Source organism: Candoia aspera, chromosome 2, assembly GCF_035149785.1.
Source record: "Candoia aspera isolate rCanAsp1 chromosome 2, rCanAsp1.hap2, whole genome shotgun sequence".
Lineage (NCBI taxonomy): Eukaryota > Metazoa > Chordata > Lepidosauria > Squamata > Boidae > Candoia > Candoia aspera.
Genome location: NC_086154.1, coordinates 163,234,339 through 163,257,907, shown reverse-complemented (window position 1 = coordinate 163,257,907; position 23,569 = coordinate 163,234,339). Strand labels below are relative to the sequence as shown.

General features: G+C 42.8%; 2 protein-coding genes across 2 annotated transcripts in view; one reads left to right on the top strand and one right to left on the bottom strand.

Annotated features, from left to right (window-relative positions):
- Positions 1-53: 53 nt before the first annotated feature.
- On the top strand, positions 54-22,980 carry ENO2 (enolase 2). Its single transcript, XM_063294661.1, has 12 exons — positions 54-168; positions 6,385-6,486; positions 10,050-10,145; positions 10,399-10,457; positions 11,324-11,393; positions 13,372-13,505; positions 13,939-14,161; positions 16,001-16,198; positions 16,306-16,507; positions 16,629-16,737; positions 17,907-17,965; positions 22,383-22,980. The coding sequence occupies exons 2-12, from the start codon at positions 6,402-6,404 to the stop codon at positions 22,450-22,452; spliced, it is 1,305 nt and encodes a 434-aa protein (XP_063150731.1). The 5' UTR covers positions 54-168; positions 6,385-6,401; the 3' UTR covers positions 22,453-22,980.
- C1R (complement C1r) overlaps positions 14,223-23,569 on the bottom strand; it is a 228,544-nt gene continuing 219,197 nt past the window's right edge. Inside the window, exon 12 of the mRNA XM_063294659.1 lies at positions 14,223-14,234. The gene's annotated coding sequence lies outside the window, so the exon portion shown is untranslated. The remainder of the gene's footprint in view (positions 14,235-23,569) is intronic.

Here is a 23,569-nt window from a genome sequence, read left to right as displayed (position 1 = left end):
TCTAGGTCACATGCTGCCATCCTGGCCCTATCAGGGGCGGCTCCATCCCTCCGCTGCTGCTGTTGCTGCTCATCCAGCTCCCAGCTCAGAGGACACCGAAGCTCCCCTTCAGGTTCTGCATCTCTGAGCTCACCATCTAACTCCTCTTAGCAGAACTGCACTAGGAGGGTAAGTGCCAACCCCTGTCTCCCCACCCCACCCTGGCAACTGAACCCTGGTTCTCAGCAATTACTTCCTTAAGATTACTCCCTTAAGAGGCATTGCAAATAGTATCTTTGCCATTCTGAATTATTTTTTCATGTTACCTTCCTTAACACATGACCTTCTGAGCTTTCTGTCTCACCTTCGGCTGCTGCAAATTCCTCTCTTGTGTTTGTGATATCTAATCAGGATGCTGGAGTTGAGAGTTGGGGAGAAAAAAAGTGATGCAAAGCCCTCCTTAATGGAGATGTGCAGGGAGTCTGGCAAGTCTCTGTCACCCTAGGGATCAAGCTAAGTTTTTCCATTATCACTACGTATAGGCAAGTACATGGTGCCATTGCAGACTCTACCACAACTATCACTGACACAGAGTGATGCATCATACACTGGATTTCTGTGTTCCACTCTGGGATCCTGAAAGGAAAGTGATGGCAGCCTGATAATCTCTTACTGCACCATCTTAAGACAATGATGTGCTTTCCAGGGCAATGCTTTGGTGGCATCTGGGAGAAATGAAGGAGATATAGCTGCAGGCTACCAGTGGCAATGACTTATTTGGACAGACTGGAGCTGCAGTCCATGCAGGCATAACCAACTTTCAAACAGCTTCCCATAGAAGCATTTATCGTGATCCCTGTGGCTGCCTGGGGCTCCTCATCTGTGTCTCCTTCTCCCCCTCCCTGGCCATTCCTTATCCCTGCTTATCTGAATCTGGCCTCCTTTCAGAACCAAGCTGTTCCTGCTGCCCCTGATTTTTCTGACTGAGGTTTGGAAAGTACTTGTGTGGGGGAATGGGAAAGACAGAGCAGGGATGGAAAAAACTGAAGAATGAGGACCAATGTGACTGGGGGTCAGGAAAGCAGCCTGGATAAACCCAGCTTTTCTGGACCCAAGCAGCTTTGAAGGATGGGGTCAAAGCAGAAGATACACCAAACCAATCAAATGTACTAACCCCAATCAGTACTGGAATGATTCAAATCTGCAAACAGGGTTGATGAATGGAGAATTCTAGATTGCTTACAGTTTGGACTCAGCCAAACAAATGCCAACACTGTAACGGAATCCTCAGTATGGATGCCGATCAATACATGACAGAATGCAGAGGAGAAACAAAACAGTCTCCTGATGCTTGGCCAGAGAAGTTTCTGAGCTCCTAGTTGAATCTTGGCATCCCAGAGTGATAGTCTAGGATACCAGGTCAGAAGGTGATTCAGCAAAGGGTGGGAGGGAAGAGAATATATACTTGTAGGGGTTCCAGAAAATCCCAGCCTTAATGACTGGAACTCGAATATCCTGGAGGCTTTTCGTGCTCGGTGACTGCTATTTTTATGGATTAAAATGAATGGGAGACAAAGCTTAATTCTGCCACAGCTTATGCTGTATGCTTAGTCTTCTCATTTGGCCATTCTGGGTCAGCCTTTATCCCCAGTCTCATTTCTCTCCCAGAACTACTGTGGCTTTCATTCTGCTCTATAGCCTGGCCTCTGCATCACTGTGGTGCAGGTAGAGGAAAGTCCATAAATTTCTTCCTGACAACACCAAAGGGCAACATGGCTTCATCATTCTTATTCATTCTTCCTTTCAGATTGCTGTCATTGCCAGAAAATTACAGTTTAGCACCAAGCAAGAAGGGGATGGTTGAGCAGGGAGGCAAGTCAATTAACTGTTGGAAGGAGACTTCACTGGGAAGGAAGAGAGCTGAATTTTGCATTCCTTTCTGTAACTGCCTGCTTTCAAGGCTCTTGATAAGAATGGGTAGACCCCCAGCAAGACAGTAATACTAATGAAAGCAACTGGCTGTCTCTTTCCCTGAACACTTCATTTCTACCCTTGACATCCTATGTTCGAAATATCAGAGATGGTCAGAAGGCACATGACACAATCTTGTAGTGGCACAAGAGCAGGCCTGGCTCTCTGTGATACCTGGATTGGAGACTGAGAATTATATGGGAGGTGCTCTGAGATTCATGGAGGAACTGTAGTTCTTACAATAAATACGTGCCTTTTTTAGGCATGACAGCTCCTCTGTATGTTTACTAGTACCTCTGGTCAAACACCTGTCTTGCATCTATAGCACATCAATTGTTCAGATAAAATGTAAATAGCATGAGTGGTAAAGAAGACCTATTTGGTCCCTCTTTAATTAAAAATAACAACACATCCAGCAAGTACAAATTAAAGTTTCCTTTATTGGAGGGCACTGATCCTGAGGAGTTGCTTAGCTCTACTAGTAATTCATTTGTACATATTCATTTACAGTAACTGTATTCATTTACAGTAGCATTTGGCTCCTCCAAGGAGCTGAGAGAACAGTGGAACCTGTACAGATGTGCTCAGAAATAATAATAGTTATGTTCAGTATGTCTTACTCCCAAATAACTGTAATTAAAATAGCAACCTGAAATGGCTAAAGAAGGAAATTGTGCTCTATAGCAAATAGATACTCATACTGAAAATAAGTTATTAAATTCTTCACCTCCCCAGTAAAACTGCACATGCTGGGACAGGAGGAATTGAGGCAAGGCTGTGAATATCTTGTCTATTCTGTGGATGCAGAAAAAAAAGGAGGAAGCACACACAAACCCCAGAAATAGCATTCATTTAAGAAAGCGACTTTTCTTAAAAGTCTTTACAGTTCTAATTCTTAAGTTGTAAAGGAACAGTTCAAAGCATGTAGGTCTAGTGCTGATCACTCTCAGAATTTAAGAGTAACATTTGCAGAGCTAAGGGGATGCCTGGTTCCTTGCCTCTTCCAGCTGCTAGGAGAACAAGACCCAAATGTCTCAAATTGTAAACATGCTGAATAATGTACAATTATTCTTGGTATAGAATTTGGGATGCCTTGGAATATTTCAATCCAAAGTACATACAATCCTGGTAAAGAGCGTGCTCCGTTAAATGACGGTAACAGACACACAGCCACTCTGGATACTATATAATAATGGCGTTACCTGGAAAGGAAGCTGTTACCTCCACATCATTGCAATGAAGAAGTGTGCACAGTTTAAACTCAGTCTAATGCCATTAAATTCAAGAATAATAAAACAGGATATAGGAGAGTGTTAATTTTTTTTCTTGTAAGTACACTTCCACATATGGCTTTGAAACTGCTTAGGTGGGGGCCAAACTTATGTTCTCATGCCAGTGTCTGGTGCTGGGTAGCTGGCCAATTTTCTTTCAGCTCACCCATGGCCCAGGAGAAACCAGAAATCTTCTGGTTCTCTGCAAGAGACTCCAGACCTCTGCAGTTCTTGAAGATGGGTAGTTTCCCATTGATAAGTATCCCTACCTTGCTCTCCCTTTTTTAAAATGGGAACAATAGTTTTATGCCCTACAAGGAGCATACAACATGGTTAGTAATATAATGGAGCAAAACTGTGGTAGATAACAGTAGCAAAAGGTGAGACCAATCTGAGCCATACAGGATCATTCATAGGAGAGTCCTAATCAAATTCTACTTGGTAAACTGCAGTACTTTCCATATGGCATAGCTCCTTTTCATTTTAATAGGATTTGTACAGGTGACCATCCTGAGTGGATTCTGCTATGAAGTGCAAATCTGGATTTTCCATCTCTAATCCTCTCTGACAATGTGTCATTATTTTGGCTTAGTGCCACCTCTAATATTTTGGTCATGCCTCATACAGCATAATGCACCTTCATCTGTGTATTGCTTGCATTTTTATGCTGCTAGAGTCCAGATATTTCAACTCCTTCACTGTTCTTCTTCATTTATAAAAGTTGCACAGCACTGAGAGAGGAATTTTGACAAAGAATTTGCAGCTATTTCACCAAATTTCAATTCCTACAATTGTTTGGAGAAACCACAGTGGCTAAATTGTTATTCCTCAGCTACTGGGGAACATGAACTGCAGGATACTGTTGTGTTCACATCCTACGTTGAGACTTCCTACAAGCATACATCTGGCTACTGTGGGAACAGAGAACTGGACTAGATCGGCTGAAGATGTGATCCAGCATGACCATATTAGCTTTTAAATTAGTTTAAAATTTGCCTGGGTTCTATTACAGATGTTCTCTCAGTTTTAACACACTTTCTTTGATAAGGGAGGGAAACATCTTGGAAGGCAAACTTTCCCAGTATGGAGAATTTATTGTGCTTTTTCAAGTTTGGGTTAGAAGTAGAAAGTGTCTTATCAATATCAGCCTCTGGCATGAGGCCTTAAGTATGTCATCTGAACAATTCATGACTAAATTTCCAGCATCTTTTTCTAAAAGCAGCTGTAGAGTTGGAGGAGGTGGGGAATAGGAACAAGTTCACAGCAGGAGGAAGGAAATTATTTCTAAAGCCTTCTGATTCCTGAATTCAAATAAATCTACCATCTTCAGCTGCCTGTTGTTCTCTTTTCTGGGATGATACAAAAGTAGAAGAAAGGACATTCTACTAACAGAATAATACCTGGAAAGATTAGCTGTACCTCTGCGATGAAATAGAAACCAGCCATTTGTGGCACACAGCCAGGTCTCTGGTAAATCTTTGCATCTTTCTAGTCCTATGAAACTAGATTCTTGGTCTTTCCCACCATTGAGTCAAAACACTATTCACCCATCCTTAAGTCAGCAGAGAAGAATATCAGCATGACATTTGCTCTACCCATTGCCAATCCCTATTCTGCCTTTGCATCTATTACAAGTTACTGCCAGTCACCCGATTGTCCTCCAAGGTCACAAAGCCTAACAGAATTCATATAGTTTGAGGCTGCCTTTGGATATGTCAGAATAAGGTAAGAAATCCTACTTTAGCACCACAACCACTAAGGATAACTTAAATTTGCCTCACTTACGAGCTAGGGGCAAGATGAAGACAATGTTATTGGGCCTGGCAAAAAAATAGATGTTGACAACACCTTTGCGCCATGGTGAGATGCAGAGGGAAATGCCCTCTGAAGAAAGCACAATAGGGAGTTGAAGAAAGAGCAGTAGTAGCTTAACCCTTTCCTCCTGCCTGCCTGCCTGCCTGCCTGATGCCAAGGGCAAGATGGGACCTCTACCATTTCCAGATCCAAACCAAAGCTCTCAAGGCTGGGACTTCCATCTTGCTCCACTGCAGCTGATGGCAGAAGTCGAATTTAAGAAGTGCAAGGCAGGTGAATGACATCCAGCTGGCTGGACTGCTGCTCCCTGCCTCTTGACATTGGCGGCGTGAAGCAGTTCCTTCCCCATATCTACCAGTAGGACTGGCCCTGTGAGACAGGATGCAGCACTTTGCTCCATACAAGGCATTCTGATCCATTTGGAGAGTTCAGGTCTGTGTCTTACTGCTATGGGATTGCAAACTGTTATGAGACTGCAGCCCACATAACAAGTGGGCACATATTATGGAGATGTTGGAAGCCAGGGCAGAAAAAATTAGGGCACCTTAACTATAGTGCCTCTTTGCACTGCTTCTTTTCTCCAGGGGGACAGAACCCACCCGCCTCAAAAAAGCTTAAGTATCCCTAAGCATATATAAAATGTCTTTCCCTTGTGAAAAAATAGCTCTAGCCAGAGGGAATGCTACAAATCTGTGTCACTTCCCTGATTGTCTACCTTGAGTGGGAGGACCCCCTCCCAAGTGCTGGACTGCCAGGAAAGAGGCAGAGTCCTTACTTTGTGCCATTGCTCACAAGGGTGCAACTTCAGCATGTCTGTTCAATGCCAGGAGCGAAACCCTGAAACATCTGAACAGACAGCTGTAAGGAAGTACAGAGGACATTTCTCTCCCAAGGAGTCCTTAAATGGAAGAATTAGAAAAAAAGACTTCTGGGTGAGAGGGGCTTATTACCAGAGAAGCAAATGACCTGCTGTAGATTTTCTGAAATGAGATGGTGGGGAATGACTGTGTTCTACTTGAGCTGGCTGACTCATCTGCACAGCAGCTGCAAGATTGTAAGATATGCCTTCAAGCTAAATGCACCTTACAAAATTGCACCAGCTACTTTTAAGAGCCAGGGCTGTTTGTCATATTTGTATTCACAATGTAAGACTTTTATGACATTATCAGCTACCTCTGTTTCTCCTTCACACTCTTCACACTGTTTATACACTTACAGTAAATTCCATTTCTAGCTGAGGAACCTTTTGATGGGAATAGGGATGTGAAAGATCAGAGGGTGAAGGTTTCAAAGCTAACTCTCTATCTTCCATTGTCTTCTTGGACTCTCTGTTTTTGTTCTCCCCCAGGAAATCCCATTTCTACAATGTCTATTGAGGAGATTCGTGCTCGTGAGATCCTGGACTCTCGTGGGAATCCAACCGTTGAGGTGGATTTGCATACCTCAAAAGGTACAAACTGACAAAGGAGAAGTGGCTTGCATCTTTTTCTGCAGCCCATGCTTTGAGCTCATTGAGTTCCACTGAAAGGGAGTGAGCTGGAAAAGCCAGGCATCACCAACTTAGATGACTGAAAGGTTGAGCAGTATCTCCCTTTTCCTCCCACCTCTACCAAATGCCCCACAGAGAATCTGAGCAATTTTAGCTGTGCTCTCTTATTAATTCCTACTGCTACAGCAGAGAGAGTAAGGAAAGGAAGATTCCCACAATAGTGGGAGGGTTTGAAGGAAAAAGCGGTAAAACAAAAATGCTTACATTTACTTACATACATACTTAGACCTGTGGAATTGATCTGAAATTCATGGTTTTCATGCTTGGAATTTAGAAGGGGTTAAGCTATTTCTTCTTTGGCCTGATGCTAATGTTTATGCTCAGGCCAGCCCATGGACCCATCAGACTTGGCCAAGAGACCCCAAGCCTACTCAAGCTTCAAGCCCAATAGGAATGCTTTCTAGCAGAGGACTCACAGTACTAGCAATCAAAAGGCAACCAGATGGAAGTGATGGGAAAATATAGAAAAGTAGGAGGATATTATTTACACTTCCCGTCAAATTTCATGAGTTTCTCGTCAAATTTTATGAGCATGATGCGGTAATAGTGTGCCATAAAGCCCTTCACCTAAAGTTCCACCACTCATCTGGGTGAAAAGAAGCAGAGATTTTTTTAGAGCAACGGTAGGCAGTGTGGTGCTATAGGCCTTCTTAAGGAGCAATTTCACCAATTTCCCTTGTGATAAATTAGTGTTCTGTGATTGGCCATAGTCACTAGGCAGCCATTTTGTGAAAAGACAAGCGCTCTACAGCAGCCATTTTGTGACAGTGCCCATATCAAGCCCATAAATTCCAGATGTGCCTACAGCCTAAAATGATTGCCAGTCCCTGAGCCAGAGATAAAGATAAGAAAAAGAAAGTAAAATATCTGAAATAGGCATATGTAGTCACATGAAAATGATAGTTAACTATAAAAGAGGATAGAAAAGAAGGTAGAAAAGAAAGCCTAAAAGAACCTAGGAGGAAGAGCTGATCCTCAAATCACCATAGTGTTCTGGAGCTTCACAGCTGGAGGAAGGAAGAAGAGCCACAAAGGTGGAAGATGCAGACTGGCAGGAGTTCTTGTCAGCAGAGGACCATCCTGATCCCTAATCCCACTGAACTCATGTCTTGAATCATAAAATGGAAATGTTACAATTTGAGCCAATCTGTAACCAAGTGAGAAGAAAATAATCTTGGTGATTTACAGAAGGCAAGATTACATGAACTCTAGAGTACTACCTGGAAGCGTACCAAAGCCCTCTATAAAAGGAACCTCAGATTAAAAGAAATTAAAACAAATGAAAAGAAAGGAAGACAAGAATAGGAGTGAGGCAAACCAGACATGCTCTAGGTTTTGAAAAGAAGGAGAAATAAAATAACAAAATGAGAGAAAAAGAAGAAAGGAAGCAGAATATGATAGAGATTAAACAGTGCTGTGCAGTGCATGTTCATTTTTCCAACCGTCCCCCCTCCAACTATGATAAATAAAAGTTAAGAATATAAAGAAAAGGAAGCAGATTAAGGAAATGCTCTTCAAACAAGTGATACAAAAGCTTTGTGTAAGAACAGAAATGAATGAAGTAGAAAATTGGGAGCTATAAAAACTAAATAAATAAAGTAAGTAAGGGCCAACCCTGTAAGTAGGAATAAATGAATAATTTTAAAGGAAAGAAAAAATGACCAAAGGCTTGAGTAAATTTCTAAAGTCTATTAGTTGGTTAGTTTATAAGATTCCCCTTCCAAAACCTCCAAAAGGCTGAGACAAACAGGGAGGAAGGCCTGTTTTCCGCCTGCATCTTCTCAGAAATATCTCTGAGGCATCTACTGGCCAGAGTCACGAAGAAAATGGTCCTTAAGTACTTATAGGGATGCTAAAAGTGGAATAACTGATTCCTGGAATTAATTATTAGAGAAGTGATCTTGAGCCTTTATATGAGATAGGTACAGACCGCTGCAGAAGCAATACATTTAACTTTTTATAAAAAAAAAATACAGACATCTTTACAGACATACTTTGCATACTTTGTTGGCCAGGACAGAGTTTAGGCAGGAACATTTGTTCAGTGGGCCTAAATTTTACATGATGAAAGGTATTCTCAAATCCTTTTTAAAGGAAGATACATGTTGAGTTATACAGGTAGTCTTCGACTTACGACCATTCGTTCAGTGACTGTTCAAAGTTATGATGGTGCTGAACAAAGGGACTTACAACTGGTCCCTGAAGTTATGGCCGTTGCAGCATCCCCATGGTCATGTGATAAAAATTTGGGCACTTGGCAGCTTGCCTGCACTTACAACTGCAGGGGCACTTCAATTCTCCCCACCCACTCCATGGACCCTGCTGTCCCAGCTGACCTTCACTGTCTTCTTGCTCCTGCTGCTGACGAAGAATGCCCGACCTGGGTCTTTGCAAGGCACCCACTGGCTGCCCAAAGCTTTCTTTCCCAGGTCACGCATGGCAGTTTCCTCGTGAGACCTGGGGAAGATGGCCTCACGTGGCCAGCAGCTGCCTCACAAAGGGCCAGGCCGGGCATGCCTCATCAGCAGCAGGAGCCAGAAGACGGTGAAGGTCAGCTGGGGTGGTGGAGTGCTGGGTGGTGGGGACGACTGTGGCTGGGACTGGGCTGGGGCGGCTGCGGCTTCCTGGGGTGGCTGCGGCTTTGTGCCATGCTGTTGGGGCTTCCTGGGGTGCGGTGGATTTGTGCTACGCTGCTGGGCCAGGCTGGGGCTGGGCTTTGCCTGGTGCAAAGGGGCTTCCTGGCATGCCACAGCTCTGGGGCTTTTTGCTTTTTGCAGCCCCAGAGCCACAGCGCACCAGGAAGCCCCTTTACACTATGCGAAGCCCAGCCCTAGCCCGAGCTGTGGCACGCCAAGAAGCCCCTGAGTCACAGCGTATTCTTTCCCTGGCCTTCCTGAGTTTGCACCGCACCGCAGCACCCCCCTCCCACAACTCATGCATGGCCTATGCTGGCCCGCCCAGGCCTCCCCCACCCACCTTGCGGCACCCCCATGCTCCTTACCTGGGATTCCCGCCTCTTCCTGCTTAACAACTGAGCGTCTTGGGGTTATGATGGCAACCAGGACTGCCTGGGATTGCCATCACTAAGTGATGCAGTCACGTGATGTCATGCTTTACAACCGCATTGCTTAATGATGGAAATTCCGGTTCCAATTGTGGTCATAAGTCGAGGACTACCTTTGTAACATAGTTGTAGCCAATTACTACATGCTCATCATATGCCCAATTCTTTTTCGGTCCCTGGCCATAACATTGGAAAACTGAAGCATGGCTATTTCTTATGGAGGAACTGGGTCAATTATACTGCCTGCATGATTTTCGCCATGTCTTTAAGAAATGAAGATACTCTTAACGTTTTGTTTTTTTTAAGAGGGTAGCTGTATAACCAGGAGAGATAGTTCACTGTTTAGGTAGTTTAAACTATTACTTCCATGAAAGTTTCCCATGTTCTGATTTCTCCTCAGGAATGTTCAGGGCAGCGGTACCAAGCGGTGCCTCCACTGGCATCTATGAAGCTTTGGAACTGCGTGACAATGATAAATCCCGATTCCTTGGCAAAGGTAGGGGCATTCCAGCTTTTACTTACCAAACAATATGGAACAATTCTAGAGAGCGTGGGCTGTTTACGCATACTTGTGTGTCTGTGTGTACACAAGGACTGCCACCTGCTTTTGGACTAGCAACAACAACAGATGTTATGGTGTGAAATTTCTGCAAGCTGAAGTGACTCAGAAAAGCTGATAGACTCACAAGTCTCTCTGTTTTTATTTTTTCCTGCCTCTGTGCGACTCAGTGTCTTTTCCTTTTCTGTAGGGGTTCTGCAGGCAGTGGATCACATCAACAGCACTATTGCCCCTGCTCTTGTGAGCTCTGTAAGTTCCCCTTTATTCTTAACGTTCTCATATTCTGCCTGTGTGCTCTCTCTCTTTCTTTTTCCTGGCATTTCCATACAAGGATTTTGGACCAGTTTGAAAGCAGCTCTGAATCTCTGGGCTTCCATGATATTGACAGCACTGGAGACCTAATCTGATTCATTTTTGGCTTGGTGATGGTATCTGAAACACTGCAAAACTAGGTGTTATGGTGATGGTGGCTTGGCTTGACTTGGCTGGTTTTGAGGAACAGACACTTCATTTCTCCATTAGAGGGAACTGTTGCTTCATTTCTCCTCCTGAGCTCTGGGTCCTGTAAAGGAAACACAGCTTTGCATTTTACCCTCAATAGCTCAGGTAAAGTGATAAAATTACAAAGCACCAAGCAACTACTGTTCTTCCTTTCTTCCCTCCCTCCCTCCCTCCCTCCCTCCCTCCCTCTTCTCTTTCCTGTAGAGTAGAATAAAGGGTTTGATATTGCTTCTGAACCTGTAACATTTCAGGGCTGGGCAGTAATTTGTGCTCCTCAGTCTTGGCATTGCAAGCTGAGAGATGTGATGATAGCATGAATTGCATTCAAACTATTCCTGTAGAGGTGGAACATGAAAATGGTGGCCATTGGAAGTGCTTCTTCCAGACCTCCCTTTCCCCTTATTTTATTTACTGGCTGTTCAGGCATGCCATGATGTTAGGTATATGAAAGACATAGGCATCACCCAAAGACAGAAGAAGATTTTTGCAGTGAAGTTCAATCATATAGTGGATGCTGTGCTACAGGGACTACATTTCAGTGAAATTGAAGGTAGTATACAAGGCAGTTTTATCCAGGTTTCTTCAATTTAAGAGATGAACCTTTCTTTCTTCAGGGCCTTTCGGTTGTAGAGCAAGAGAAGATAGACAACCTCATGCTGGAACTGGATGGCACAGAGAATAAATGTAATCCCACCTTCTTTATTGACTTAAAAATGGGGAAATGATCATGGAGGGAGGGGAAAGAGCAGCACAATCTGGTAAGACTAAGGTTGAACAGCCAACAGTAGGGCAAGATGGGGGAACTGGAATTTGGAATCTCAGCACTATTCCTTTCAATCCACATCCAAAAGCCAAAGTAAAGCAAAATCATGTTTAATTGAAAGTATGAGGTTTTTAGCAACACAGTCCACAAAAACCACTCCTTTCACATTATATTTTTCTGCTCCATCAAGGAGGCAAACTAGGACTAGTAAATTGACAAAGATCCAAAAAGTAAAGCAGGAGAAGGAACCGAGGCCAGCAAATAAACCCCGATTCTGAACGCAAGAGAAGGGATGGGGCTTAAGCAAGGTAGCACAAAACCCGCTCCTTAAATTCCTATATTTTCAGTTCTTCAGAAATCTGTTTATTGGTATGATAAACAGAACCCAAGATCACAAATATAAGGTGGGAATGGGCTGAAAAAGCAACACTTACTTGTCTAATCCGTCTATGCTTTGTCCCAAAAGGCACCATTACATCAAATGTGTCATCATATTCTATCTTTATCTCTACCGCTTCCTACATTAATCTATTCTTCCTTGCTAAGGCTATCTATAGTTAGCAGCAAGACATTTATTTTTGTTTCCTTCTTATTTTACGTTCTTAAATACACACATACATACTGTCTACTATTTTGGGTTTACTCTGATGTCATCCATTTTCCCTTTTGACTCTACACATTTTTATCTGGCAACAGCAGTTTCTGTGTGCAGCTCTCACTGTGCCACACGATGCTGAAAGTGATCTTGGTCCAAACATAGATTCTTTCCTATGTTGGAGAATTAAGGGGAAGAAGAATTCCTATTGAATTGAATGAGGCCGAATTCTAAATAGAGCTACATAGAATTATTCTGCGTTTCTCTTGATCTCTCACCCGCACATGAATCCCCTCAGTCCCCCTCACAGCAATATAGCTGCTGGGGGAACAAGGGAAATTTCCGGGACTTTTCAAGAAAAAAAAAGGAGGAAAATTGAAAGAAATGAGTGAAGGAAAAGATGAGGAGAATGGAAAAAAAAGGTAAGATTGAAAAGAAAAAGGAGGAAGGAGTAAGCAAAATAATGAGTAAAAAGGGAGTGTCCCCTCCCACTTTACACACACATTGGAATTAATGCAGTCTATCTGTTGCTTCTTTCCCTTCTTCTGTCAGGTTGGACTTATGGTGCAAAGCGCTGCCACTGTCTTGCTAATCTTCTCTCTGCAAAGAATGCTACAAATAGTTCATATTTGCATGATGTAGATATAAATCCATAGTTGATCCCACTAAAGCAATCAGGCAGACCTGTATAAAGCTGCTTTGCTAAACCGATCTTTCTCTCTTTCTCTTTCTGGATGCATGCTTTTGAGGCTGGACTCTTCCGTATGGGTTGTTTTTGTAGCAGTGCTCGGGGTGGAAATCAAATGTATTTTGGCAGGACCAGAAACACAGAGCTATCAGAATTGGCTCTGGAGATTCTACGTAGTGGCCCCCAAACAATACAGACACCTGAATAGTTTAGGAGAACAAATAAGTATACTCATTGGGGATGGGTCTTAGCAGCAACAGCCAGCAGAAGAGAGACCAGCAGAATCAGCGTCAAGTGGTTTGTACATGAGGGGAAAACCCAGGGCAGCAAAGGTGGACTGTAGCTGAAGAGCTGTGGAGAGTGGAACAGGGAAGCATTGTCCTCACTCTCCAAACAAATGAACTGCTGCTGTTGCGGAGTACTCTTAGGTAGGAAGCCCAGTGGAGAATTTTATGGCAAAATTAAAAGCTACTATCAAAGCCATGCAAGGAATCCCAGGCCAGATTAGTGGCAGATGCTATGGGGCAGCTGGATGCTCATAAAATCTTTGGGTCAAAGGTCTTTTGTTGTGATCTTTGATCATGCTATGTTCTAAGCAATTTTGAAATATTCACAGCTAAATTTGGAGCTAATGCCATCCTGGGTGTTTCCCTGGCTGTCTGCAAAGCTGCTGCTGCAGAGAAGGATGTCCCCCTGTACCGACATATTGCTGACCTGGCTGGAAATTCAGATCTCATTCTGCCAGTTCCTGTAAGAATATGATGATATTTTCTTGATTTCACACACATAAAACTGAGGTGTGGAGCAGAGAGTCATGTGACAACAAATTGAACAAGGGTACAAATGACCTGGATTTCTCCCTAATACAAGACATACCTTTATATTCCTTTGCATGCATGCCCATTTTATTTCCATATTAAAAATATGAACTTTCAAAGCTGCTTATCTATAGCAGCTATCAACAAAAAGAAACTTGGTATTTTAGTTCTATGTAAAAGGAAAGGACTTCTAACAAAATGTTCTCAGCATCCTTATTCAATCGCAATTCCTAGGATATTTAGGGATTGGAGAAGCCATTATAATTAAAACAGTTTCAAACCATCATTTACAACCATTGTATATGTGCTCTAAGATATATTACTAAATATTCCCTCTTCTTGTTCTTGTGACTAAATTCTTCCAGGCTTTTAACGTGATCAATGGAGGTTCCCATGCTGGAAACAAACTGGCCATGCAAGAGTTTATGATCTTGCCGGTTGGGGCTGAAAGCTTCCGGGATGCCATGCGCATTGGTGCTGAAGTCTATCATAATCTCAAGGGTGTGATTAAAGACAAATATGGTAAAGATGCCACCAATGTAGGAGATGAAGGGGGCTTTGCCCCAAACATCCTGGAGAACAGTGAAGGTGAGAAAAAAGTACAGTACTGAGAGAGTCAACACTTTTCTTCTGGTGGCTAGAAGAAATATTCTTCAGTAGAGCAGCTCATAAAGTAGATCCCTTTGAGTTCATTAGGGATCTACTTCTAGGAAAGTGCACTAAAATTGTATTCCCAGTCTCTTACATACTCAGAAGTAGATCCTTTCCCCCCTACTCATTGGAATTTTTTTCCCCTTGATATGGTAATTTTTTGATAGCCTGCCTGCCTGCCTGCCTGCCTCCCTCCCTAGCATAGCTTTATCTCATCTCCAATTCACTCCATGTTTATAAACAGAAAGGCCTTAGGAGTACAAAAGTTCTGAGAAAAGCAAGTGCCTGAATGCAGGTTTTTAAGGCCAAAACCAGCAGCTTGAAGCTGATTAGCAGCCAGAGAAAATTGACATACTGTATGATTCAGCCTGCTGAGTCCTGACAATGCCTTGACAGCTTCTTCAAGGACAGCCCTGTGTAAAATGTATAACTGTCATTCAACCTGCAGGGGACTGGATCATAAAGGACCCAGATCAGGTTATTTCAACATGGCATACCTGATGGTGCTGGGAAAAATCTATGCCCATAAGTGTGTATTTTTATTTAAAGTATAGAGGAAAATATTTCATAAAATAATGGGAAAAAAACCAAAGAGAGAACTAATTTAAACCAAACGCGTAAAAACTAAAGAGAAAAAGAGAATAAATCTACTGAGGGAAAGCACTGATTTAGGGATGAAGTTCCATAGAAAAGGCTGTGTTCTTTCCTGACCCTGAGATAACATGATCCCTACTAGATCCCCAATAGCTACTTTTCCTTCAGCATGAAAGTGGCCAGTTTTTTAAAAAAAGTTGTAGTTTGGCTCTGAGACTTAACTTTCAACATTTTCTTCAAACTCCCCTTAGCTTGGGAGGCCAAACTTCATGTTACACAGAAATGCAAGTAATAAAGGCTCAGCGGCTACTTCTTGGGAAAGCAACTTTGGGGGAGGAAATTTATACTGGACAAAAAAACCCACAGGAACTCTATGTTTAACCACCTTTCATCTGTTATTTTATCATTGGAATCTACCTCCTGAAACATTCTTTCTTCAGTGAAGTTCCAGATGTGTAAGGTGAAGCTGCATCTGGAGCTCCAGAGGGAAGGGTAGTATAGAGAATACAGGAGACTACCTTGACAGAAGTATGCAAGAACCATTACATAAACAAAGAGAGCTGAAACATTCTTTAAGTCCTGAGAAGCAAGATAGCATTCAGAAGTGACTCAGGCAGGCTAAAAGGAAGGGGGTAAAGCATAGTCAGGCTTGCAAGATTCTGTTATTATAGTCAATCTCAGTAAAGTGTAGCTCTAGTCTTCCTGTGGAGTTGATTTTCTGGTCTGGTCCACCTGTAGGAGAGAAAAGGAAGCATCCCATCCTTCACTTCCTTAACTACCATGTTTCCTCTCTGAAGATGCTGTGGGTTGTGTGGGTTTTCTCATATCGATCATGTGTGACACATTAAACATCTACAGTATGTATTAGATTTACATCTGTCTTTCATTTAGGAGCTCAAGAGAGCATACCTAGCACTCCCTCCCCCAATTTCTTCCCCCACTACAACAACTGTGTGACTGGTAGGTTGGGTTGAAAGAGGGCAACTGTTCCATAGTCACTCAATGAGCTTCTCTGGCTGAGGGTGGCCTTGAACCTGGCTTTCTCTGGTGCCAGTCCACTAATTTGTGGGGTGGGGAATTGCTCTTAATTGCTCTTTGAAAATCTCACTTAGAAGGGATGTTCTAAATTCTTGAAAGACATATTCCCTTCCTAAGCAACCTGCCTCCATTCCTACCTCTCAGCTTTAGAACTGCTCAAGGAAGCCATTGAGAAAGCTGGTTATACCGATAAGATTGTGATTGGCATGGATGTGGCTGCATCAGAGTTCTACAGAGATGGCAAGTATGACTTGGACTTCAAATCCCCTGATGATCCCAGCCGTTACATCTCTGCTGATGAACTGGGTGACCTCTATCAGAGCTTTGTACGGGACTATCCAGGTGAGTGACTATGGTCAAAGCTTCACTACTGGAGCTAAAGACTGAGGCTTCCTCTATTTGCAATCTGGGGTGTATTGTAATTTTCTCATTTCCTTTTGTTCTTGCAGTGGTGTCCATTGAGGATCCTTTTGATCAGGATGACTGGGAAGCCTGGTCAAAGTTCACAGCTAATGTAGGGATTCAGATAGTGGGGGATGACTTGACAGTGACCAACCCAAAACGCATTGAGCATGCAGTTGAGGAGAAGGCCTGCAACTGTCTACTGCTTAAGGTCAACCAGATTGGATCAGTCACTGAAGCCATTCAAGCGTGAGTTCTCTTAAGCCATTCCATTCTCTGACAGCCCATGGGCTATCAAGTACCCATTCACAGTTCCAAAGATTATTCCATCAGGAGGCAAATCCACTAAGTTTGTTGTATTCATCCACAGCTGTAAACTGGCACAAGAGAATGGCTGGGGGGTGATGGTGAGTCACCGATCAGGGGAGACTGAAGACACCTTCATTGCTGACCTGGTGGTGGGACTCTGTACTGGGCAGGTAGGTTCTTACTAGGTGGAAATCCTGTCTTGTCTCCTCTTGGGAAGAAGCAGGCAAGGGCTAGAACATTGCCACTATAGAGACAGACTCTTCATAGACAGAATTGACTTGGTGTCCAATGCAAAAGAGCATTATGGTAGAAAAACGTACACAAATGTTGTAAAAGTGTAGACATTTCAGTAGATCAGGTACTATACACACTCAGTCACTCTAATAACCAGGAAGACAGTACGTGTAAGCAACTGGGAATGTTGGGGACTAAAATGCAGTCCCAGCAGAATTGGGACCAAAATCAGATGGAATATGGAACATATTCCTGTGAGTTAACAGCTGAGCTGACTTTTATTCTTTCTTCCAGTGTTTTCCATATCAACAGCCCTGTGTGATAGGTTGGGCTGAGAGATCCCCTAAAGCCTAAAGTTACACAGTAAGATTTCACAGCTGAGGGTAGGCTTGAACCTGGTCCTCCTAATCTAGCATCTTAAGCACTGTTTCTTTTTGTTCAGAAGAAAAGAAGGATGATGTGGGTAAAGCAAAAGACTGGGAGAGAACAAGCAGTTCCATGAGGAGGGCTGTACTTTGGGCCCTGAAACCTGGGGAGACTTCCAGAAAAAGCAACAGATGATAAAAAGGGCAGAAACATGGCAGCAAATGGATTTGGGGTCAGCTCCTGGCATAGGAATAGCAGGATGGATGCCAGTAACCACAATATCCTCCTTTTAAAAAATACAGAAATGTGTCAGCTAGGCAGACTGTGCAGTGACAATCCAGTTGCACCTACCATCTCCATTTCTTCTGACATGTCTCCTGGCCATCTAACTTCCGTGGGGAGAAAAAAGTGATCCATTCACTTCCTGCTGTCAGCTAACAAGCTTGGGGCAGGAAGTTGGGAGCAGGGGAGAATAAACAGACAAGGTTGTGGTAAGAAGAGAATGGGCCCTTTCTTCTCCCCCTCCCTCCTCTTTTTTAAACAAACCTATTGCAGAGATTGGGCAGCTAGCAAAAAAAATTATTTTAGTTTTTTTCCTCACCTCATAGGCCTCTGATATCATGAAAGAGCTCAGATAAGTACAGAAAACATGTATTCTTGGTGGGCTGCCTTTGCCCATATTTGATATGTTTGTGTGAATCTCCATAAAATATTAATGAATTGACATTGACCTTTGCAGATAAAGACTGGAGCTCCATGTAGATCTGAGCGACTGGCGAAATATAATCAGCTAATGAGGTAAGAAATGTGAGGGAAGTAAAGCGTGTGTGTGCCTGTGTGTGTGCCTGTGTGTGCGAGAAAGAGAGTGAATGAGTTTGGGGGAGGTAGGAATACCAACATGCATCATCTTCCAGCAGGAGTCTGTCCCACTGGATTGGGCTAATATAACACAGAGGAACTTTTGTTTCTAGAGATTCATTGGACCCCATTGCCACTGCACTGCAATGCACAGCACAGACTTTTCTACATACATGTGCTCTAATGATTGACAACACCATCAAAACAGTTTGGTATCCTCAATGTTACCTTTGTCTACATAATGCTGGCCTTGCCTTGGCCCCAGGCCATCACTAGAGCAGACTTATCCTGCTGTTTCATCATCGCTACAGACAGCCATCAAATATAGGGAGCAGCCAAGAGAATCAGGACTAGAGATCCTGATGTTGCAGGTTTTTCAGGCGTCTCAGCGAAGACTGAGTTCTTCTAAGGATCACACTGAAGGAGGGCTCTATGATGGAAACAGCAGGGAAGTGTAGAATCTCTCAGTTGCTATTCTAGGCCATATTCTTAGGGGACTCCAGAGGGAAACCTTCTAGTGGTACCCAGTAATACATCCTGCACTTCTGTTTTTCTCTCCTTACTGTGTTTTTTTTTTTTCATGGAAAACAAAAAGATGGAAAATTTGGGAGAGTGACAAAAGAAAGATGATGAGGAAACCCTACCATATGTGGAATTCCATGAATGAGTTAGGTCAATGAAAGGCAGCAGAAATCACTTGGCTCCCAAGTTTATCCATACAGTGATTTTGCTTCAAATACTGCTGAACATGAATTGAGCATTTAGAAGTTTAATGGCCTTTGTTCATCCAAGCAAAATTGTCAGCAATTACATGAGGCTCAACATATATCCATCATCTGAAACACTATGTCATAGCTACATATACAATGGAGTGCAAATGTCTGCAGATGTTTGCCTTTGTATGTATGGCTCTGTGCACACTTGGCTTCCATGCAAGTAAGAATTCTGCATTCCCAGACATGTGGAAGCCAATCCAGCTTTGCTACTGCAAATATTCAGTTGAATGTGCAAGTGTCTGCAGCAGCCAACATAATTGGAATGACACGGGCGGTGGTGGGGTGGTATTATTTGGAGTGCTTGTATGTTCCAATAACAAATGGCTGAAAAGGGGTATGCTATATGAGAAAAAAAAATTAAGTGATATCAATAATCAGTTGCAAATATATGTTTCCATGTAGATGGTTTTAGTAAGCCATATAGCAGTATTATATGGTAGGCATATACTGTGGGATGAAAAATATTCAACCCCTTTCAGATTTTTTGAATTTTTGCATACCTTTGAAGGTTATCAGAGATTCTTGTGGGTTCAGCTGATATAAAAAAGGAGTGAGTAAAGAGGTAACACCAAAACGTGTTGCTTTTTTCATTTACTTCATAAATAAAGTCATCCAACGTGCAATGTGCCAGTGTGAAAAATAACCACTCCCTGGCTCAATCAATTCAACTAAAGTGATAACTAGAGCTGGTTGTATGAGTACTTTATTAAAGGGGTGCCTTGGGCTAGTCCTGCCCTATATAAATCTCATAGATTTTGGCTCCCATAATCAGTAAAATTCTCACCATACAGTTTCTAGAGGCACCTTACGCCCTGCTAAAAAGAAATTTCTGAAGGCTTCTGTAAAACAAACGAACAAACACCATCACTGCTGCCTATCAGTCTAGAAATCATTTCTAAAGCTTTGGGGCTCCACCAACACAGAGGCAGAAAAATAGAGCTGATCTGTCTGACTAGGTTCCTCTAGTTCAAGTAAGTTTCTTGAATGCATGATGTTTTCCTCTACCCACTACCTGCCCATCAGGAACACTACCTGTCTCCTGCCAGGTGTCAAAGGCTGTGTTTTTCAACCTGTCCCAGCACAAGCAATGCTGTCCAGTTTGCCTTTTGCATTAATGTCATTGTAGGCAAGCATCTCAAGTCCAATGAGCTACTCTGTGTGATGGCAGGAACTCTCCCTTCCCTCCAAACATTGGACACTACCCTTCCCAGCCAGCTTCTCATAGGCTGGCAGGCGGCTTGTCCCCTTCCAAAGTGCCCTCAACCAAGGAACTTCTGTTTTTCTTCATTTAACCAACGGACAGCAGAAGTAGTGAATCAATGATTTCTTTCTTTTCCTTTTTCCTCTTCATATGCCTGGGAAAGGTAAGGAAAAAAAAAACATGATTAGCAGTGAGCTTGGCTGTGGTATGATTGGTATGCCAATTCCAATTGCTCATGCTTGTACAAGGAGTCTTGAGCCTCTTCCCCAAACTACGTTGGAAAGAAAGAAAGAAAGAAAGAAAGAAAGAAAGAAAGAAAGAAAAGCCAAGGCACTTGGCCTGATCCCTGGCTCATAGCTCTTCTATGTCTCTGACTGCAAAACTATGGCAGCCTTTCAATATTCTTCCTGGGCCTACCTCTCCTCCTTGCTTCTGCTCCATGCAGCCACCTGACTACAGCATGTTGAATCCCATCAATTAATTATGAGTTTAGGAAGAAACGGAGCCAAAGGTGGAAAGAGAACAAGCTGGGCTGTTAGACTGGTGTAGTGCTGGAATTGGTTTTGTTTTGTTTTGTTTTTTGCCCTTTTTAAACAACCACCACCACAAACTGCGGTGTTTCCTTTGTGTGTGTGTGAATGTACAGGAAGATATGAGCATGAGGGGGAGTCCACAGAGGGAGGCTCATACAAAAGATTTATCAGTGGAAATCACAGGTCCTCAAAGACCAACCCATGGAAAGGGAAGTAGTTAATGCTGCTTTTCTGGCATGGGTAGTGGGGATAAAGAAGCAGGAGAATCTACTAATAGGAGATCATGGTAAGCATGGTCTGGACAGAACACCATGGCTAAAGTAGAAAAGGTTACAATCCAGAAACGCATTTCTTAAGCCAGCTTTATTACAGCCAGTTTAGGCACAGGGTCCGGAGGTTTAAGGCCACAGTGCAGAAAAACCTGATAGTCATGAAACAGAGAAGCTTTGGAACAACAATTAATGTTCACAAGAGTAATTGTTCTGCCAAAATCACACCGAAAGCATAGTACAAAATCATCCAGGAGTTCCAAATAACACCAGGACAATAGCCAAGGATCCGCAGACCTCTCTAACCATAGCTGAAACGAGTGTTCTTGATTTCATCATCAGAAGAGCCCAGGATAAAAAGAGCTTTATGGAAGAGTAGCATTGTCAGCAGACTCCATGGGAGGGTCAAAACAGGCAAGATGGCACTTGCAGCTTGTGACTGAAATCCTTTGTACATGCACACAAAAGGGATGGGGCTTGGATTGTGGTGCCACAACTGCTATCTTGCCTATTTTGATTCCCAGTGGATGCCTCAAAGTACGGTAAAAGCCATTGCTCGCTAAGAATAATGGTGCTTGTGGAGGAATGTTCTGTGGACAGATGAGTTTAAAAGGGAACCTTTTAAAGTTACAAAGCTATCAGTATATCTGGTGGCACCTGAATGCTCCAATTAAAGTTGGCATCCTCGTACCAAGGATGAAGCATGGAGGTAGTAGTGTCATGGTTTGGAGACTATGTGACTTCAGAACCTGAACAACTTGCCATCACTGAAGAAAGCATGGATTCTGCTTTGAGTATCAAAGAGTATCAGAGACAATCTGTCTATCAACTGAAGCTGAAGTGAAACTCAACATTTGGTATCACTGAAGCTGGTAGTAGAAAGCTTGGTATCACTGCAGACAGTGGTACCAAACATACAAACAAATCTACAAATTCAGTGTTTCGGAATGGCCAGATCAAAGTTCATAGCTAAACCCTATCAAAATATTGTGGCAGGATACCCAAAATGAGCAGTTCATGCTATAAAAACCTCTAACGATGACCTGCAGCAATTCACCATAGAGGAATGAGCCAGTGTTCCTATACAGCACAGCAATATGAAAGACCGATCACCGCTTACAGGAATTGTTTTTTTCCTCTGGCACATCCTGTGAGGTCCTATTTTATGAAATCAATGAAACGGTTACCAAACGTTGTTGCTATTATTTTCCCTGGAGTCCCGTGATATATCAGACCCTCATTCTCCGATAACATTCTGTGACAACATGCAAAAATTTAAAAAATACAAACAGCAACACATTTTTTCACAGAACTGTATTCTCACAATTCAGTTACATTGCAGAACGGAGGGATGCCAAAGGCCATTAAGTGCTGTAAATGCAAAGACAAGACTTGAATGGAGACTGTTCCAGTTCATAGCCTGTACTTTTATGGTATGCCATCATTCAGTGGGTCCTACACAGTGTGGCTCTGATCTTAAATTTCAAGGGAAATTAACTTTTTTTGGATTGCATCCAGTATGTAGCCTATACCCATAATGTGAGCTCCATTAACTATCTCTGTGTCTGCATTCCACAGGATTGAGGAAGAACTTGGTGATGAAGCTCGCTTTGCTGGGCACAACTTCCGTAATCCAAGTGTCCTATAAATGCACCCTGAGATACTCTGAGCATGCCTGCTATTTCAGTGCACAGACTCTGAGTGCCCGTTAGACTACATCTTCCATCGTCCTTGTTCCACTCTTTCCTGCTCCTGGTCTTCTCAGACCCACTCACTGGAATTACCCAAGATATGCAAAGACTGACGCTTTCCTTTGCCTGTCATGATGCAGTGCTGCAAGTCAGCTTTGTGTGTGTTGCGCAGTGTCTGTTGTCTAGACCTGCTTGAGTCATCATTATACCCAAGTACAAAATGGTGTCAGCATGTTTGCCCAGGTGTTTGGCCAGTATATGCACATTTGAAGATTGTTCTTAAGTTGGAGTACAGGTTGTATTTGCTTATTGATACAAGACTGTGTTTTTGTGTTGTTGTCCCTTGCAATATCAGCATCTATGTTTTGCTCCCTGTGAGTTGTGTTTAAACCTGTGTGCTGCATATTGTCAGTAACTGGTTGCTCTGTATGTGTGTGAGAGAGAGAGGGGGAAAGAGGGAACAAGAGTGAGAGAGTGTATGTTCTTACCAGACTCAAAATATAAATTAATTTCAAGCATCGTGTTTGTGTGTGTCTGTGTGTAGGTAGGTAGGTAGGTAGTATGGAAAAGAGGTGCAGAATCCTCATTTGGGGTTAGGCTCCATTTGATCCAAAAGTTGAGTTGTTTTATATTTTTCTGAATTTGAAGGGCAAGATGTGCTGCTATGATACACTGGATTACTGTGCCATGCTTTGCAGGGTGTTGTGGGTCAGTGCACTGTGGGCATGTTCTTGCAATCAACAGTTTGCTCAGATCTCTCTCCCTCTCATTGCTGCCTGGATGTTTGGTCACGTTCTACTCTGCCTCCTCGTCTGTTTCCCTCTTGCTCTGCTATCATTTCTGCTTTAAGCAACAGAAGTTTCACCTTCAACCGCCTCCTCACCCAATAACAAATAACAAATAACAGAAGAAAAAAGAAAAGAGAAGAAAAACCAACATCCAGAAAAATAACCAACAAGCAAAACCTCAACTCAATTAAATTGTTTCAACCCTGAGTGTCCTGCCTCTGCTTGAATATCTGTTATTTATTGTGGGAACTGGAAATACTCTGAAAATGGAAGGGATGTGAGGTTG